Below are 20,463 nucleotides of genomic sequence, written 5' to 3'. Positions count from 1 at the left end.
TTCTCCACCCCAAACTCACTCATCCATGTCTTTATGGACCTTGCTTTGTGCACTGGTGCCCAGTCATGTTATATATATATATATTGTGGAGAGTCAGCCTGGGGCAGGGTAAAAAGGGGTTAATTGAAGAGGGCAGGTATGTCCCTTCAGACCTGCTTATTGCCAGACGGGCTGAAAGTGTCAGAGAGGAGTTGTGTGTTTGGAGAGAGAGACAACGCAGCATGTTGTGTCAGAGGATCCATTGCTGGGGTGAGCTAAACTGTATAAAAGACTGTTGCTCTGGTTAGAGCGGTGTACTGTGCACACCAGCCTGTGGGTGCAGAGGCGGAACCTTTTTGCATATGTACACCTGTACTGCAAGACAAGCCTGTCGTTTCTTCTGTTTGTTTTGACGTTTTGCTGAATAAAGCCATTTTTGTTGTACTGGACTGTCTGAGCCGGATGTTCACCCCTCTGACCTCCTACTATATATATATATATACCTCATCTGTGTGGTTCTCATCAGGGCCTCTGTGGCAGCCATTGGCAAAAATGAGTATCAGAGTCAAGGCCAACCCTCCAAGTGAACAGTGAAGCAGCTGATGTTATATAGTAGGTGAGGCTGAAAAAAGACACAAGTCCAACCTATGTGAGTGACTCCATGCGTGAGAGACTTACATTGTATATCCCTGTATGTTGTGGTCATTCAGGTGCCTATTTAATCATTTTCTTTTTTAATTACCGATGCTCCCCACTGAAACCACTGCCTGTGGAAGAGAATTCCACATCCTAACTGCTTTTACAGTAAAGAACCCTCTATGCAGTTTAAGGTTAAACCGCTTTTCTTCTAATTTTAGTAAATGGCCGCATGTCTTATTAAATTCCCTTTTGCGGAAAAGTTTTATCCCTATTATGGGGTCACCAGTATGGTATTTGTACATTGAAATCGTATCCCCTCTCAAGCGTCTCTTCTCCAGAGAGAATAAGTTCAGTGCTCATAATCCTTCCTCATTGCTAAGGTCCTCCAGTCCCTTGTATTAGTTTTGTTGTCCTTCTCTGGATTCTCTCCAGTTCCAGCATATCCTTCCTAAGGACTGGTGCCCAGAACTGGACAGCATACTCCAGGTGCGGTCGGACCAGAGTCTTGTAGGGTGAGAGAATTATAGTTTTATTTTTGGAGTTAATCCCCTTTTTAACGCATGCCAATATTCTGTTTGCTTTGCTTGCAGCAGCTTGGCATTGCATGCCATTGCTGAGCCTGTCATCTATTAGGACCCCATTAGGTCCTTTTCCATCCTATATTCCCCCAAAGGATCTCCCTCCAGTGTGTAGATTGCATTCATATTTTTGCCACCTAAATGCATTATTTAAAACATTTCTACATTAAACTTAATTTGCCGTGTAGTTGCCCACCCCATTCATTTGTTCAGATCTTCTTGCAAAGTTTCCACATACTATGGAGAAGTTATTGCCCTGCTTAGCTTAGTATTGTCCACAAATACAGAGATTGAGCTGTTTATCCCATCCTCCAGGTCGTTTATGAATAAATTAGATAGGATTGGCCCCAGGACAGAAACCTTGGGCACCTTACTTTCCACTCCGGACCATTCCAAGTACTCCCCATTCCTCACTACCCTCTGAATTCGCCGCTGTAGACAGTGTTCAATCCATGTACTCACCCTATGGTCCATGCCAACTGACCTTATTTTGTACAGTAAATGTGAGTGCGAAACTGTATCAAATGCTTTTGCAAAATCCAGATACACCACGTCTACGGTGCCTCCTTTATCTAGATGGCAGCTCACCTCCTCATAGAAGGTCAATAGATTGGTTTGACAAAAACGATTCTTCATGAACCCATGCTGATTACTGCTAATGATACCGTTCTCATTACTAAAATCTTGTGTATATAGTCCCTTATCATCCCCTCCAAGAGCTTGCATACTATTGATGTTAGGCTAACTGGTCCGTAATTCCCAGGGATGTATCTTGGTCCTTTTTTAAATATTGGTGCTACATTGGCTTTTTTCCAATCAGCTGGTACCATTCCAGTCAGTAGACTGTTCGTAAAAATTAGGAACAATGGTCTGGCAATTACTTGACTGAGTTCCTTAAGGACCCTCGGGTGCAAGCCATCTGGTCCTGGGGTTTAGGTGCTTTAGTCAACCTACCACTAATGCACCCCAATACTACCCTCTGGAATATGTTCCGCACTGCCAATCTCTACCACTGGGCCATCTCCCCATCGTCTAGTTTAAAAGCCCCTCTAACTTTTCACACACCTTCACTCCCAGCTGATCTGCATCTTCCCCATTTAGGTGCAGTCCTTCCCTTCTATAGAGCTGCTAACTGACTGAGAAGTCGCCCCAGTTCTCCAGGAACCCAAACCCCTCCTTTGTACACCAGCTCCTCAGCCTTGTTTACTTTCCTAATCTCCCTTTCTGGTGTGGCTTGAGGTACCGGTAGCATTTTTTTTGAGAATACTACCTTGGAGGTCCTTTTCCTCAATTTAGCTCCTAAGTCCCTAAAATCGTTTTTTAGGACACTCCATCTTCCTCTGATTTTGTCATTGATGTCAACGTGCACCATTACAGCTGGGTCTTCCCCAGCCCCTCCCAGTAATCTGTTCACCAGATCCATGATGTGCCGAACCTGAGCGCCCGGTAGACAACATACAGTTTGGTGCGTTAGGTCTTTGTGACAGATTGACCTCCCTGTATTTCTAATGCCGTGTACACACGATCGGACATTCCGACAACAAAACCGTGGATTTTTTTCCGACAGATTTTGGCTCAAACTTGTCTTGCATACACACGGTCGCACAAATGTTGCCGGAAATTCCAATCACCAAGAACGAGGTCATGTACAACACGTACGACGGCACTATTAAAGGGAAGTTCAATACCAGTCATGTTAGTAGAAGTTTGGTGAGAGACAATTCACGCTTTTTAGCCTCATGCTTTTCAGTCCGTTACAGCTGCGTGATGAATGTGCTATCCGAACGCTAGTTTTACCAGACTGAGCACTTCTGTCTCGTACTTGATTCAGAGCATGCATGGAATTTTGTGGGTTGGAATTGTCTACACACGCTCAGAATTGACAAGAACGGATTTTGTTGTCGGAAAATTTGAGAACCAGCTCTCAATTTTTTGTTGTTAGAAATTCCGACAGAAAATGTCCGATGGGGCCTACACACAGTCGGAATTTCCGTCAAAAAGTTCCCATCGAACATTTGTTGTCGGATAATTGTCTTTCCTTTCCCTTGGCTTTACTCCCACTCTCACTGGAGGAGTCATTCCCCTGGCAGCAAGATTCCCCTACTCCTAGCACCGTGTAGGTGACAACGACTGGGGAGCACCGAGATAACATTTTGATGGCCCTCAAAAAAACAAAAACATTTAATTTACTTTATTATAATGTATTAAATTTAAATCCCATTTTCCTTGTGCTCCACCCAAAGTTGGATTGCTTGCTTTGGCTGCTGAAAAAACACAAAAGGCACTGAACATAGGGAAGATACAAGGGTTTAAATCGTACAACCTCTCTGCCGCTGAAGCAATGACTTTGTTAACTTTTTTACATGTCACCTAAAATTTGTGGTCTTTGTAGAAATGTCCCATTACATTGGTGGTTATGGGAATCTTGCCCACTTGTGTGGATGCTCAGTATAGGTGCTTGAACAATTCACCACTGCATACTGCTTAAAGGAACCCCTAGCAAACTTAAGAGGTACTCAAGGGCTCTAGGGACCCTGGTTGAGAAACGTCAATCTGTATGAATTTAAGGTGGAAAAAGGTAGATGAACCTGCCTAGAGTCAACATGAATGCGATAGTTCAGGTTAAAGGGGTTGTAAAGGTTCGTTTTTTATATTTGAAATAGGTTCCTTCAAGCTAGTGCATTGTTGGTTCACTTACCTTTTCCTTTGATTTCCCTTCCAAATTTTTTTTTTTCTTTGTCTAAATTTCTCACTTCCTGTTCCTCCTCGGTAAGCTTGCCCCCATCATCCGAGCCGTTCTGGCTGGGGGTTAGTCAGCCAGAACAGCTTACTGAGGAGGAACAGGAAGTGAGAAATTCAGACAAAGTAAAAAAACATTCGGAAGGGAAATCAAAGGAAAAGGTAAGTGAACCAACAATGCACTAGCTTAAAGGAACCGATTTAGAAAATAAAAAACAAACCTTTACAACCCCTTTAACTTCCGGAAAATAAAGTACTGAGAATTTATATATATAAATGTCACTCAATTGAAATTGAAGAGCATGGAATTCAGTTTGCTGTCCTAATTCGTATACAAGAGACCAAGACAATTTCGGGTAGGGTGGAGGAGTATGGAACATTTATGCTGTTTTTCATAGGCCAAATGTAGCTCATGTACAGGTGATTTGTTTTACAGAAAGTAAACGGCACTTTGTGAAGGATCGTGGGAACACTACCAATATTCCTTATGACTATACTTCTGTGATGCATTATGGCAGGTAAGAGAATACAATTTGTAATCCTGCTTTAAATCTAGACAAAAAGTATATACCAAGGAGTCAGCCTATAGTTATTATTTGGTGGATGGTTGAATGGCAAATAAAATCCCTGTACATGTCAATAGCAACAGTAGATCCTCCCTTCTGCTTGGGAGTCTCACACATCCTGATGCAGCAGGTATAAAAGCCAAATAGTCAATAGTTTAATTGATCATGTTCAAAGAAAAAATACAAAAGCCTGTACAATACCATCCTGGTGTTGATGGGTATGGATAGGCTAACCTCTGCTGGGTCTGGTGCCAGGAGATGGAAGGGTATCTTGTAGCTGGGTATAGTGTAATGCTGTGCGAGAGACACAGCCATACGGGAGTCTAGCCGGGATCCATCGGCGCTCTCAGATTATATCACCGCAGCTACAGGGGCAGAAATCCAGGACCAAGGAAAGACTCTACTCAAACAAGCGTGGAGTGCAGGCAGGATATGTTGCCGTGATGACGCGTTTCACGCTCATGTGCTTTTTCAAGTCACAGTTGACATCAAGTCCAAGTTGACATCAAGTTTCTTTTTGCCTATGTTATTGTTGACATTCTCGGACAGCTGCATCTGATTGGTCTTTGAGCAATATACAGAGTGTTTTTCCACAGGGACAAACTGCTGTTCTTTCTACAGCATAAGGCCCCTTTCACACTGGGGCAGGAGCCACGGTGGTGGTATAGCGCCGCTAAAAATAGAGGGGCTATATAGTCGGAATTGCCACTGGATTCGGCTGCTAGCGGAGCTGTATTAACCCCCGCTAGCGGCCGATAAGGGGGTTAATACCGCCCGCAATGCGCCTCTGCAGATTAGAGGACCTAATGGGGATCCTCTATGGAGAATCTCTAAATTATGGAGTGCACCCAAAGGTGTCCCAGGACTTTACAATCCTACAGTGTATACTACAAAAAAAATTGTTACAAGTAAATAGGAAAATAATTCAGCGCTGAAAAATATGTAACAGTAAATTGTGGTTGCAAGCCAGCACTCAAGGTAAATTCATATAAAATCCCTCAAGAAATATAACAATAAAAGCAGTGCAGCCCAACCTAAATGCTAATATATAATGTCCATGAGAAGAAACAGTCCACAAGTGATTGCGAAAAGGCACAATGAAAATGACGACATGCAATGTGGATCAAACGTGGCCAGAAATCCCTCCACCGCACACAGAGTGGCCTCTCACCTCACTGATTCGACCTATAATAGGTCACATGGCATGTAACTCATTCCCAGTATAAATACTTAGAATATCCAATCAATCAGCATACCATAGGCAGGGCCAATCCGCCCTATACGCGGACTACGCCGCCGCTAGAGGTCCGTCCATTTTCCTGAAGACCAGAACGAGAAGGGAGCCCTGCCTGCCTAAATAGAGCTGTGGCGCCTGGTCTGCCGATGGGATCAGAGAGAAAGTAAGTGCGGCCCCCTGTAACCTGATTAGGAGGAGCGGTGGGGTGGCTGCATATAGAAGAATCATTCTCTCCATCGTCCTCCCACGGTCTCTGAATGCCTGCTTCTGCTCCTCTCCCTCTCGCAGGCATTCAGGTACTGCGGGAAGAAGATGGAGAGAATGATTCTTCTATATGCAGCCACCTCACCGCTCCTCCTATCCTGCTTATCTCTGCTGCCCCCACATTGCTCTCTACCCCCCCCCACAGTGCTCTCTAGCCCCCCCCCCAGTGCTCTCCACCTCCCCCATGCTCTCTGCTGCCCCCCTGTCTCTCTTCCTGTGATATCCACCTCCCCCATGCTCTCTGCTGCCCCCTGCCTTTCTAACTGTGCTCTCCACCTCCCCCCCTTGCTCTAGGCTGCCCCCCTGTGCCCCCCACCTCTCCCCTTGTGCTTTTTACCTCCCCCTGTGCTCTCCACCTCCCTACATGCTCTATGGTCCCCCCCTGTGCCCTCCGCCTCTCCCCCGTGCTCTTCGCCTCCCCCAATACCTGCCTCCGGGTTCTCCTCAAGCCGATCCCCCACCGAACGGCATACAGCCTGGGATCTCCTCAGTAGAAGTGGGGACCCAGTAAGTCACTGGGGCCCCTTTGTGGCATCAGTTGCTCCAGGCCAGGAGGGCCCAGAGTCAGGAACTCCGCATAGCGCGCGACCCCAGTTCTGGTAGGCCATAGTGGTGGGGCCCGCGATGTGCGCACACCCTGAAGGTGGGTGCCGCACCTGGAACCAGGAACCCGCGAAGAACCAACAAAAATAGCGTCTGCCACAGATATACCCCTCCCCAGCATGCTCGGCGAGGGAAAACTCCTCTAATTGACTGCTGGGGAAATCTGGCTCTGCCAGAACCCCTCTAGTGCCAACTGTCGCCCAGGGATGGGATCGCATCCCTGGAGCGCAGACTGACCTACAGGACAGTTCTGGAATGACAGCAGACCAAAATTTAACAAATTATGAATGGGAGCAAAATAACTCTCCCATTCCCCACTAACTTTAGTGCCCATACTGAAAGTAAGGGGGCGCTACATTAGCATTTAGGTTGCGCTGCACTGCTTTTATTGTTATATGTGAACATAAAACAGACAGCATGCTGCCTCGGAAAACACAAGCTAACATTAGCTTGAACTAAAATTATGCGATATAATTACTGTGTCCTAAATCGGAATCTAAATGTTTTTTATACTTCCAGGTACACATATTCAAATACATCTGGGTCCATGTCAGTCGTGTCGATACCAAACCCCAATGTTACCATTGGTCAGAGAACTGGGCTGAGCAGCCTGGATGTGAAGAGGATAAATGTGCTCTATAATTGCAGTAAGTTTCTTGAAAACAATTTATCAAACTCCAGAGTCCTCAAAACTTCTAAACAAGACCAACTTCCCCCTTGTGTTCACTACCAAAATAAGGAGGTGCTACCTGACAGCAACTCTATAAAATGATAACAACACTCTATAGTAGGGATCCTCAAACTACGGCCCTCCAGCTGTTGTAGAACTACACATCCCATGAGGCATTGTAACACACACTGACATTCACAGACATGACTAGGCATGATGGGAATTGTAGTTCCTGAACAACTGGAGGGCCGTAGTTTGAAGATCCATGCTCTATAGGAACTAGTATATCTGAGTAACTAGTCTTCAGCTGGCCATTGCAACTTTACTGCTACAGGGCGGCCGCTCTGTGCAGAATCACGTATATGGACATTATTCTGCAGTTCTGGGAAGGGGCGCGTGCCCACCCGCCCAACTGTGCTGTGATTCAAGAGTGACAACTAATCTAATAGTATATAGCCTGCCTTTAGTGGGCTTGGGGGCAAAATGATCCTTGGAGGCATGTACAGATCTCTAGCATACAAAGTTTAACTGTGGTTTTTCTTGTTACCTGAAAGCAAAACCTGGAATTGGGAAAGCACCAGGTTTTACATTAATGTATGCCTTCCCCAGCTACACATATTCACCTTCCTTTGTTCCCCTGCCATCCATTCAGCTGTAAGGAGTGGGGAGAGAAAACCCTAAAGTCCCTAAAACTGAAGGTTAAACAGAGCTGAATGTCTCTACAACCTCATGGGACAGTGATGTGAGTTAGTCACTTGCTTCTCTATATTAGAAGTTATCAAGTATTCTTTTTTTTTTTTGTTAAGGTTGAACAAAGTAGCAATGGAGGGAATAAATAGGGGGGTAGATTCAGGTAGAGGCGCGCACTGATATGGCGGCGCAGCGTATCGTCTTTACGCTACGCCGCCGTAAATTACAGGAGCAAGCGCTGTATTCACGAAGCACTTGCTCCGTAATTTGCGGCAGCGTAGCGTAAAAGGGGCCGGCGTAAGCGCGCGTAATTCAAATGATACGGTAGGGGGCATGGATCATTTAAATTAGGCGCGCCAAACGTACTGCGCATGCGCCGTCCCTAAAATTTCCCGACGTGCATTGCGGTAAATGACGTCGCAAGGACGTCATTGGTTTCGACATGAACGTAAATGGCGTCCAGCGCCATTCACGGACGACTTACGCAAACAGCGTAAAATTTTCAAATCGCGACGCGGTAACGACGTCCATACTTAACATTGGCTGCGCCTCCTAATAGCAGGAGCAGCCTTATGCCGAAAAAGCCTTAAGGCAAACGACGTAAAAAAACGAACACCGGGCGCACGTACGTTTGTGAGTCGGCGTATCTAGGAAATTAGCATATTCTATGCCAAAAAACAACGGAAGCGCCCCATAGCGGCCAAAGTTATATTGCGCACAATTCTACGCCGCTGCAAACAAGTTACGTCGGTGGAGGAAGCCTATTTTTTCAGCGTAACTGCCTTTGTGAATCGGCGTAACGCTACGCGGAATTCAAATTACGGCGGCGTATCTGGAGATACGCCGCCGCAAAAGGTACCTGAATCTACCCCAGTGAGTATGTATGTGCTCCCAGAGGGGGGAATGAGAGCAAACCTGTTGCTTTACCCTGCATGGGTACAGCACAGTTTTGCACGAAGGAAGGTATATGTACAAAAATATATATTACAGTCTTAGTTCCACCCCTGAGGATGCAAATGTTGTTTTTTTCTGAGCCTGAAATTTGTGGAAATTGATAAGGCTGGTTCTGAGGTTGTTTTCCCATGCAGATCTATGCAGAACAAAGTTAATGGGTGCCTCAGGGAACTTCTCTTCCAGTGATGCTACTCCCATCGACACGCGTGACAATTGTCTATGGCTCCTACATGTTCCATCAAAACTGGTAGTTATTCAGCATCTCATTCATTCTGTATTAAGATATATGGCCAAAGTACAGCTAAAATTAAGCAGAAAAAGAATCTTGTCCTAGCTGGTACCTCCTGGATTGTCTGATCTTGTGCATATTGTGGAGGGGGGGGGGGGGCATGAAGTGATGCAGGACTTTAGGGTGGGGGGCAGTTGGAGACAAGGCAGGATGGGTGCAAATGTCTTCTAGACCTCTTAAATGGTAACGAGAAGAAATCCCCCTAAAGCAGCAATTCGCAATTCTTATTCTCAACCTTTTTACCCCTTGAGAAACCCTTGTAAAAATGTTCATGTCTCATGGAACCCTTACTAGACATTATGGAAGTTATTTACTAAGAGCGCATGGTGCAAAATCTGATGCAGCTCTGCATAGATACTAGCTTTCAGGTTTTATTGTCAAAGCTTAACCTCCCTGGCGGTATGATTCTGTCTGGAATTACGTACCAAAAGCGGTACAATTATTTGCAAGGAAATTTGGCATTTAATACTGTAGGCCTGTAATTCTTAGAAATAACTCACTTAAATCTGACCAAACAAGAATCTAATAGGCATCCCGGGTATGACATTTTTTTTAAAAACAAAATTATAAATTATAATATAATAAATAATTATAAATAATTATAACAAATAATAATATAATTCTAATAAAAATTATTCAATAATGTAATCAAATCAAAATCACTGAAATTTGCTCAGTTGCAGAATTGTCGCTGTCATAATTTTTTTTTTTTATGACGAATTTCCCCACAAATCGCTATCGCACAATTCTGCAAGTGATTATAATTTATTATCGCTGTTTTCTAGCTGCTCTAAAACCATTTTTGACATAAAGGGACACTTTTGGTTGCTATGGACAATCTACAGTTTGCAGGGAGAAAAAAAGGTTTGTATTATATAAAAGTACATGTAGGGTACTGGGCAGACCACTAGGGACAAGGGGGGTGTGTATTTTTTACATACAGTACTGTAATCTATAAGATTACAGTATACTGTATGTATAGTGTTTGTTTACGTTTTTGAATTTGGCTCCGTTCTCCGCTCCCGTGCGTCGTAACGTCGCAGGGAACGGAGATCGGCAGCACAGGAGGACGCTGTGTGAATCGAGCGAGGTTCCGCTCGCTCACACAGCGTGGTGACATCGCTGGATCCAGGACAAGGTAAGCCAGCGCACGCTGCAGGCTCTGCATATCTACCCTGAGCGTGACTCGGGGATACCGATTATAGCAGAAAAAACCCACCCCGAGTCACGCTCGGGATACCGCCAGGGGGGTTAATTGAACAAGTTGAAGTTAGGAGCCAATTGGCGAGACAATACACAGCTACACCAGATGAGTGCTCCAGTTTTAGTAAATCGCTCCCTATATGTATGGCTTACAGTACATTAGCAAGATCAATACGTTTATAGAAATAATAATAAAGAAAAAAAATGTGGCTAAACTATGGTATTTGATGGGAATTGATTTGAAGGTGGGTCATTTTTCAACACCTTCTGCTCTATATGTTCTAATAATTTTAATAGCAAAATTAGAATTAATATCTATAAAACAAACAGACAGACTTCCTTCTGTCTGTTTGATTGGCGAATGGCTCTCCTACACTGTTGGTCAGAGGGAGAGATGTCTCCTTGCATCTATGTAACGTGAAAGAAAGCATTCTCCTTACATTTGGGTTTAATGGAAAGATTGCATCATTGGTGGGAGTCATTGGAAAGAGTGGACCGTTTATTGTAGGCCAGTGGAAGTATTTTTGAGGATCATAATTGTTAGCGAGACACACCTTGCACTCTCGGCCCCCCCCCCCCAGCCCCCGTTTTACTTACCTAAACCCTGAATCTCTGTGGGCGTGATCCTGCAATGCTTTCCCCCAGCTCTTGAGGGCTCTTCCGCTGCTGTCAATCAAATCAATGACGTGGCACGCCGGGGGGGGGGGAGGGGCGGGGCAGAGTGATACACTCGACGGCTATGGCTTTAAGTTACTGAATATGTATAATTTTACAGATCTTTCTGCAGTTTGCCACGTTTGTTTGTTTGTCCACCAAATGTAATGCTAAGATCAACGTGTACGACGGGGTGAGCAAAAACAGCTCTCTGCTGGCCACCATCAGGGCTGGCCATCCTCTACCGGTGCTGATCTCATCCAGCAGTTTGATGTTGCTGGAATATATCACTAACCCATCTACTCCAAGCAGTTTCAATGGATCTTATAGCTCAGGTATGTATCCAACTTTGGTGTGTATTATATGGTCAAAAGCATGTATCAATTGTGCCCTAACCACTTGAGAACCAGTCTGTACAGTACCCCATCATTGCCAGACCATGCACCCATTTTTAGTAGTTTAACAGACAATTACTCCATTGTGGAATAGTGTACCCAATTAAAATGTATATAATTTCTTGGAAACAGAAATGTATTTTGATGGTATTTAATACCACAGTTTTCTATTTTAATTTATAAAGGGGGGAAAAAACAGCAGTTTAAAAAAAAAAGTAACCTTTACTTACTATTCTAAAACATCAAATAAAATTGCCAGAAAAGTACGAAAATCCCTGAAATTACCCTTTTTAGACAGCCCAAGGTAATCTCCTCTTTTTTTCCCCTACATTTTTGGGGAAATTAGGTAATGAGGTGGCTAAACATGGAGATAATTATAAGACTTTCCAAATACTTCTGGGAGAGGCAGCAGTCTAATAAATGTAAGGCCCTGTACACACGGGCAAGAATCTTGTCAGTAAAAAAAAAAAATTGTTTACCCTGACGAGATTCTTGGCAAGAATCTCTTGCCGCCCGAGTGTACACACAGACCGTTGCAAAAGAACAGCAGTTCTCTTGAAAGGCAAGGACGTGGTGACGTCATCGCGTATGATGAGCATGCGCTCGTCACATTCCATGCCGTCGCCGCCATCTTGATTTACCCTACCTATGGCGTGAAAGTCATTTTGCGCATGCTCGGGTTTCCACAGTGACAGGTAAGTATACGCACTCTCGGGTTTCTCGTCGGGAAACAGGCCGACAAGAATCTCGAAGAGAAAAAAGAGCGCAGGTTGTCTTTTTTTCTCGTCGAGATTCTGGCCAGATTTCCTGACGAGAAACCTGAAAGCCTCGTACACACAAATGTTTTTTTCGGCAAGAAGCATTTTTTTTTCTGGTTTTTGCAGAGAAAACCGGTCGTGTGTACAAGGCCTTACTCTTAAAACTATGATGCAGCGCTTTGTATCTAATGCACACTTTTTTGTTTAATTTACAGTGGCATATGGTGGTAGTTTTACCACAAATGGCGGGACTGTGGTGTCCCCAAAGTACCCCTCCTCCTACCAAAGCAATGTAAATTGCACCTATATCATCATTGCTCCTCCAGGAAATCAAGTAAGTACGGTATATCAGAGACATTATCGACTTCTTCCAACATCTCAAATGACCTTTTGTTGCAGTGTTTTTGACTTTCCAATATATTAACCCCCCTGGCGGTATTCCCGAGTCTGGCTCTAGAAGAATTTCAGAACCAAAAGCGGTAACCCTGAGCCAGACTTGGGATTGCCTTGCAGCATCCACAGGCAGGGAATTACTTACCTTGTCCCTGGATCCTGCGATGCCTCTCCGCTGTGTGATCGAGCGGTGTCCTTGCTCGATTCACACAGTGCCTGTTTGCCGCGGAGCTCCGTTCCCTGCAACGTTACGACGCACAGGGGCGGAGATCGGCGCAAAATTCAAAAAAGTAAAAAAACACATTACATACAGTATACTGTAATCTTATAGATTACAGTACTGTATGAAGATAATACACACCCCCCTTGTCCCTAGTGGTCTGCCCAGGGTCCTGCATGTACTTTTATATAATAAAAACTGTTCTTTCTGCCTGGAAACTGGAGATGGTCCATAGCAACCAAAAAGTGTCCCTTTATGTCAAAAGTGGTTTTAGAGCAGCTAGAAAACAGAGATAATAAATTATAATCACTTGCAGAATTGTGCGATAGCGATTTGTGGGGAAATTCGTCATCAAAAAATAAAAGTAATGACAGCGACAATTCTGCAACTGAGCAAATTTCAGTGTTTTTTTCTGGAGCAGTGAATTTAATGATGCTTAAAGTGAAAAAATGTTTTTTAAACTCCTTTAAATATCGTACCTGCTGGTTGTCTATAGTATGTGAGGTGGCACGTGTTTAGAACTGTCCCTGCACAAAATGAGATTACTATAAGAAAAAAGTAATTTAAAACTGCTTGCGGCTTTAATGTAATGTCTGGTTCCTGCAATATGGATGAAAATCATTGAGAAAAATAGCATGGGTTTCCCCCCACTCCCCCCAGGTCATTACAAGCCCCTTTGGGCCTATATACCATATAACAGCATTATACAGGCGGTGCAAACAAGACAGGCACTGTAGGTTTGTTGTTAAGTAGAATGTTTGTAATTTTGAACTGGTACTTTTTTAACCACTCAGCTACCAGCTGCCGTCAATTGATGGCGGCAAGGTAGCTCAATTGCTCTGACAGGACGTCATATGACGTCCTCGTCTTTTGAAGCCGATAGGGGGCGCACCCACCGTGTTACTGGGAACACAATGCGCGTGCCCGGCGGCCGCGATGGCCGCCGGCACCCGCGATGGCCGCCGGGCACCCGCGATTGCCCAGTAACTGAGCAGGACCGTGGATCTCTGTGTGTAAACGCAGAGATCCACGTCCTGTCAGGGAGAGGATACCGATGATGTGTCCCTTGTACATAGGGACACAGATCGGTCACTTCCCCAGTGACCAAAAATATGTAGAAGACTTTCGTATTTTTTTTTTCTTAAATGGGATATTTATTATAGCAAAAAGTAAAAATAGTGTTTTTTTTCAAAATTTACACTCTTTTTGTTTATAGCACAAAACATAAAAACCGTACAGGCGATCAAATACCACCAAAAGAAAGCTCTATTTGTGGGGAAAAAAGGACGTCAATTTTGTTTGGGAGCCACGTCGCACGACCAAGCAATTGTCAGTTAAAGCGACGCAGTGCCGGAAGCTGAAATTTCGCCTAGGCAGGAAGGGCGTTTATGTGCACAGTAAGCAAGTGGTTAAAGTGTAGCTCCAGCCATAAAATCTATTTTTACGCTTTTCTGAAAACATAGAGAAGGGTTATCACCCCTGTAAACATTTGTTTTGCTGTCTGTATGCATCTGTTCAGAAGATTGCAATTCACTTTCTGTCCAAATGACAAATGATGTTTTGAAAATTTGGGTTTTTTAGTGAAACAAAGATTGGAGATAAAGCATCAGTGGACAGGAGACACCTCTTACAGAAGAGAATTTTCCCTTCCTAGGGGTAGATTTCCTCTCACTTCCTGTTGTCTCCCTCCGTTTGCAAGTAGGAGTCGTTTGTAAGTTGGATGTTTGAAAGTAGGGGCCTGCCGTATATACTCTGCAGAAATTTGGACCCTAGGTGTTGGTGTTGCCACAACACTGTAAGCCCTCACAGTTAGTCTTGGTGGGCGCTGGAACGCCCTGCTGTGTGAACTATTATATCAATAATTGTAATTACATGCCATTGTTGAACAGTGGTAGAAAAATTGGGCCTTTGGTGCTGGTGCCACAACTCTGTAAGCCCTCACAGTTACTCTTGGTGGGCATAGGAATGGGCCCTGCTGTGAAATATTAGATCAAGAATTGTAATTACATGCCCCTGTTAAACAGGGGCAGAAAAATTGGGCCTTAGGCACTGGTGCTGGTGCCACAACACTGCAACCCCTCACAGATTCTCTAGTTGGAGCGCAGGAATGAGCCCGCTGCAAAGTATTGCATCAAAAATTGTAATTACACGCCCCTGTTAAACAGGGGCAGAAAAATTGGGCCTTAGCCACTGGTGGCGGTGCCCAGAACCAAAATGTTCTTACAAGCTATCAGCATGATCATTGAGGAGGAAAAGGATAGTCACTCAGCAAGCATAACAGTATAGTCACTCAGCATCAGAATAGGCAGTCTTGAAGGGATCTGACATTTCAAAAAAAAATATTCAGTTACATCAGCATCAGGTGCTTGGTAGCTGGTGGTGATCCAAGCCTGATTCATTTTTATAAAGGTCAGTCGATCTACCGAGTGGGTGGAGAGGCGCACCCTGTTATCGGTTACAAAGCCTCCAGCAGCACTGAATCTGCGTTCTGAAAGAACGCTGGAAGCAGGACAAGCCAGTAGCTCAATTGCGTACTGTGCAAGCTCTGGCCAGTGATCCATCCTCAAGACCCAGTAAGCCAGAGGATTTTCGGTGGGAAAGGTGTCCAAGTCTGATCTTGCCCCTAGGTATTCCCGCACCATGTAAAACAGACACTGGCGATGGTTGCTGGAACCGGTCATACCTTGGAGCTGCGGACAAAAAAATTGTCTGAACACATTGGTCAGACGGCCACCTTCTCCACCGCTCCTTCTGTGACTGACCAAAGCCTCAGCAACACGTTGTCCAGGACCTGAATTTTGTAACCCCCCAGTCTCTGGGAACGCGTTGCACAGACCTTTCTGCAAGGCCTCCTGAAGATGTTTCATCTTCTGCTCCCTCTGCGCCGGCAAGATAAGGTCCGCAACCTTATTCTTGTAACTTGGATCAAGGAGAGTTGCCAGCCAGTAATGATCCCTCTCCTTGATAGCATGAATACGGGATCCTTCCGCAGGCTTTGCAGGATCAGGGAGGCCATACAATGTAGGTTTGCTGAGGCATTCAGTGCGGAGTCCTCTGGGTCACTGAGGACGACAAGATCCGCCGCCACCTCATCCCAGCCACATACAAGTCCATGGGTTCCTTGGGACTGTAATTGATCTCTTGAAGACTGCTGCTGATGCTGAGTGCTGGGCTCCACCTCCATGCTGACACAATCCTCCTCCTCTTCCTGTGTGATAGGCGGGCAAGCAGGATCACTGTATGGATAAAGGGGGTCTTGAGAGGTAAGGAAGTCCTCCTCTTCCTCCCTCTGTTCTGCCTCAAGAGCCCTGTCCATTATTCCACGCAGCGTGTGCTCCAACATGTGAATAAGAGGGACAGTCTCACTGATGCATTCACTGTCACTGCTCACCATCCTCGTGGCCTCCTCAAATGGTGACAGGACAGTGCATGCATCCCTGATCATGGCCCACTGGCGTGGGGAAAAAAAACAAGCTCCCCTGACCCAGTTCTGCTGCCATATTGGCACAGATACTCATTGATGGCCCTCTGCTGCGTGTGCAGCGGCTGCAACATGGCCAACGTAGAGTTCCACCTGGTGGGCATGTCACAGATTAGGCGGTTCTTGGGCAGGTTGTATTCCCTTTGGTGGTCTGCCAGCCGAGCACTGGCATTATAAGACCATCGGAAATGCACACAGACTTTCCTGGCCTGCTTCAGAACATTCTGTAAGCCCAGGTACCTGCCCAAGAACCGCTGCACCACCAAATTAAGGACATGAGCAAAACCGGGCACATGGGTCAGTTGTCCCTGTCGTGGGGTGGAGAGGAGGTTGGTGCCATTGTTGCAAACCACCATTCCTGGCTTAAGCTGGCGTGGCGTCAACCACCTCTGAGCCTGCCCCTGCAGAGCTGACAGAACCTCTGGCCCACTGTGGCTCCTGTCCCCCAAGCACACCAGCTCAAGCACCGCATGGCATCTCTTTGCCTGCGTACCTACGTAGCCCCTTGAACGCCTACGGAGCACCGCTGGTTCCGAGAACACATCAGCGAGGCATGGACATTGCCTTCTACATTGCGGTAGAGAGCCGGAATCGCCTTCCGTGGCGTTTGGGAACTTGCCACTGGGGTACCGCACATTCCACAAACTCACGGAAGGGGGCAGAATCTACCAACTGAAATCGCAGCAGTTGAAGTGCTAGCAATTTAGCTAAGCTAGCATTCAACCGCTGGGCATGTGGATGGCTGGGAGAGAACATCTTTCGGCGCTGCAGCAGCTAGGGAAGGGAAATTTGTCTGGTACAATCTGCCATTGGTGTACCGATAGTAGATTGCCGCATTTACTAGGCTGTGACACACCTAATTCTACACCTTCAGTCCTATCAGTGCAGGCTTCAGAGAGGACTGAGGGTATAGTGGGGTTAGAGATACTAGCTGATGAGGGGCAAGGGGAGGTCCGCTTTGTTCTTTGGTGTGGGTCTTTGAGGTACGCTTGCCAACGAACTGCATGGCAGGTAGACATACGTCTGGTCAGGCATGTGGTGCCCAAACGGGTGATGTTTTGGCCACGCGAGATACGCTTGAGACATATGTTTCAAATAGCAGCGGTGCGATCTGATGCACTCGTCTCAAAAAAGGCCCACACCAAAGAACTTTTAGAATAACGCTGAGACACAACAGCGCCTTGCATATGCATAGCTCTGCGTTGTGATGCAGTTGGTGTGCTGCCCTTAAGCTGGCCCCTGGAGGGCATCCTGCCTCGTTGGAGATGTGCCTGTGCCTCCTCCTACTCCTATCAGGCACCCACGTAGAGTCAGTGACCTCATCATCCCCTCCCTCCTTATCACTGTAGAAAACCTGGCAGTATACTACAGCTGGGGGAACATGACTGCCAGATTGCTGTCCTTCTTGGGCACCCCCTCTCTCTGGGCTCACGTTACTGCCTTCCTCTATCTGTGTGCCATCATCTGAGCCTTCAAAACGCTGCGCATCCTCATGCAGCATGTACCCAACACTGTGGTCAAACAGTTCAGGAGACTCCTCAGGAGGACATGGTGGGGCTAGGGAAGGAGTGACTGATGCCATTTAGCAGAGGGAAGAGGACGCCTTGGCAGCTGCTTTGCCAGGCAAAGTACCCTGAGCCTGGGTGAGAGAGGATGAGGAGGATGAGGACGGCTTGATCATCCACTCTACCAAGTCTTCGGCATGTTGCGGCTCAACAAGGCCAGCTGCCGAAAACAAGGACGAGCGTGTCCAACGGCCACGTGCTGATGAGGATGCAGTGTCCACGACCAGCACTGTTGCCTCTAGACGCAGAGCCTGCTTGCCCTCGTGACTCTCTGCCTCTCCTTGTTGTCCTTCCAGACATACTAATGGCCTGCAGAGGACAAAGGCAGTACACACACCTCGTAGATTTAGGTGCAAACTACAGAGGACATGGGCAGTACACACCAAGTAGCTTTAGGTGCAAACTGCAGAGGACAAAGGCAGTACACACACTACGTAGCTTTAGGTGCAAACTGCAGAGGACACGGCAGTACACACCACGTAGCTTTAGGTGCAAACTGCAGAGGACACGGGCAGTACACACCAAGTAGCTTTAGGTGCAAACTACAGAGGACACGAGCAGTACACGCCAAGTAGCTTTAGGTGCAAACTACAGAGGACAAAGGCAGTACACACACCACGTAGCTTTATGGTACACACTGCAGAGGACACAGGCAATACACCACGTGAGAATATTTCAGCTAGCACAATCACCTGCCTGCCAGTAAATTAGGAATAGCTGATCTAGCTAAACTTTACAGTGTATAAATATACTGTATGTACAACACCTGTGAGTATAGACAGTGTGTATATCCTCTATGTGTATGTCCGCATTGTACACTGATCTCTTTCATTATAAAGCCCCCCTCCTCCTCCTCTGCACTCCCAGGAGACCCCCAGTATGGATTGCCAGCATGCAGAGGACAAAGGCAGTACACACACTACGTAGATTTATGGTGCACACTGCAGAGGACACAGGCAGTACACACCAAGTAGCTTTAGGTGCAAACTGCATATACTGAATGTGGAGGTCTGTGTACAGTGCGGGGGTCTGCGTACTATGCAAGGGTCTGTGTACTGTGCAGGGGGCCTGTGTACAGTGCAGGGGTCTGTGTACAGTTCGGGGGTCTGTGTACAGTGCGGGAGTCCCTGTGTTATGCATGGGGCCCTGTGTACCATGCAGGGGGCTGTGGAAAGTTTTTTTCCTGAAACTTCCCTCTTAAAGTTAAGGTACGTGTTATACGCCGATAATAACAGTGATTGAAGTCCTTATTCCATTTTACTTACACATTTTATCAAGCATGACATGAGCTTAACTATACCTTGTTTTTTTAGTGTTACTTTGTAAATATTCTGTATGGAATGAGACTTCATGATTGGGGCGTATTTATTAAACCAGGAATTAGACATTCACTAAACATTGATAGCAGTTCAATCAATCACTGTAATGTACAACAATCACACCAGGAAGATACATTGGCAGTGAATTATTGGTGAATGTTACATATACTACTATATAAATGACTCAGCCTTACAATAATGAATATTTTCCAGATAATGCTGACATTCAGTGCCTTTGGCTTAGAGTCATCTCCACAATGCTCCAATGACTACCTGGAGATTAGAGATGGTGGGAATCGTAACGCGCCAATCCTTGGTGTTTACTGCGGACAAATGTACAACCTGACAGTAAAATCCAGTGGGCCAATGGCACTTCTCCAGTTCTCCAGCAACAACAAAGTCAATAGAAAAGGGTTCAGTGCAAATTATTACTTTGGTAAGTTGACATTCTATTAGATATATAGTTGTGATTTAATAAAATGAACTACACCAAAAATCATGATTCTTGCCTAAATCTTCTCAGTAGGGGGAGCAGAAAAAAAAAATGATACATATACATTTTCTTAAAGCGGGAGTTCACCCATTTATTAAAAAAATAAATTTTTCCCCTTAGATTGATGCTTGTTTGGTCTAGGGGAATCGGCTATTTGTATTAAAATATGAGCAGTACTTACCGTTTTCGAGATGCATCTTCTCCGTCGCTTCCGGGTATGGGCTTTTCGGGAGCGGGCGTTCCTTCTTGATTGACAGTCTTCCGAGAGGCTTCCGACGGTCGCATCCATCGCGTCACTAGTAGCCGAAAGAAGCCGAACGTCGGTGCGGCTCTATACTGCGCCTGCGCACCGGCTTCTTTCAGAAGTCCGAAAATTCGGGCATAAAAAATTTGTTAATACGAAAATTCGGAATTAACGAATTTCCGAATTTTCGTTAAAAAACTAATTAGAAACTAAACGAATTGCACATGTCTACCTCCAACCGAATTAGTGCATAGCTCAGTAAAGCTTTCTTAGAACAGAAGGTATTCATATGTTTCATTCCCAAAAATAAAAGGATTATTCCTAATTTCGGTAGAGCGGACAGAGACATTCCTCAACAGCCCATTGGCCAAATACACACCCAGGACCGCTGGTGTATAACGCAAATTTATCCTAAAATCGCACAGCCATTTATTCCCAAGATGGCTATATAAACGGCAATGATGAAGGCCAAATTGTCTGAAATAACTGTACATAGTCTGGAAAAAATTGGTCTGTTAGTGCCCAACAAA

General features: G+C 45.5%; 1 protein-coding gene across 1 annotated transcript; it reads left to right on the top strand.

Moving 5' to 3' along the window:
- Positions 1-4,260: 4,260 nt before the first annotated feature.
- On the top strand, positions 4,261-11,493 carry LOC120916865 (astacin-like metalloendopeptidase). Its single transcript, XM_040327808.1, has 4 exons — positions 4,261-4,453; positions 7,125-7,252; positions 9,054-9,166; positions 11,187-11,493. Exons 1-4 carry the CDS (start codon positions 4,440-4,442, stop codon positions 11,466-11,468), a joined length of 537 nt encoding a protein of 178 aa, XP_040183742.1. The 5' UTR covers positions 4,261-4,439; the 3' UTR covers positions 11,469-11,493.
- Positions 11,494-20,463: the final 8,970 nt, after the last annotated feature.

The sequence above is a fragment of the Rana temporaria genome, chromosome 11 (assembly GCF_905171775.1).
Source record: "Rana temporaria chromosome 11, aRanTem1.1, whole genome shotgun sequence".
Classification (NCBI taxonomy): Eukaryota; Metazoa; Chordata; class Amphibia; order Anura; family Ranidae; genus Rana; species Rana temporaria.
The sequence above is the reverse complement of the archived record's forward strand: the minus strand, read 5'-3'. Positions and strand labels throughout refer to the sequence as shown.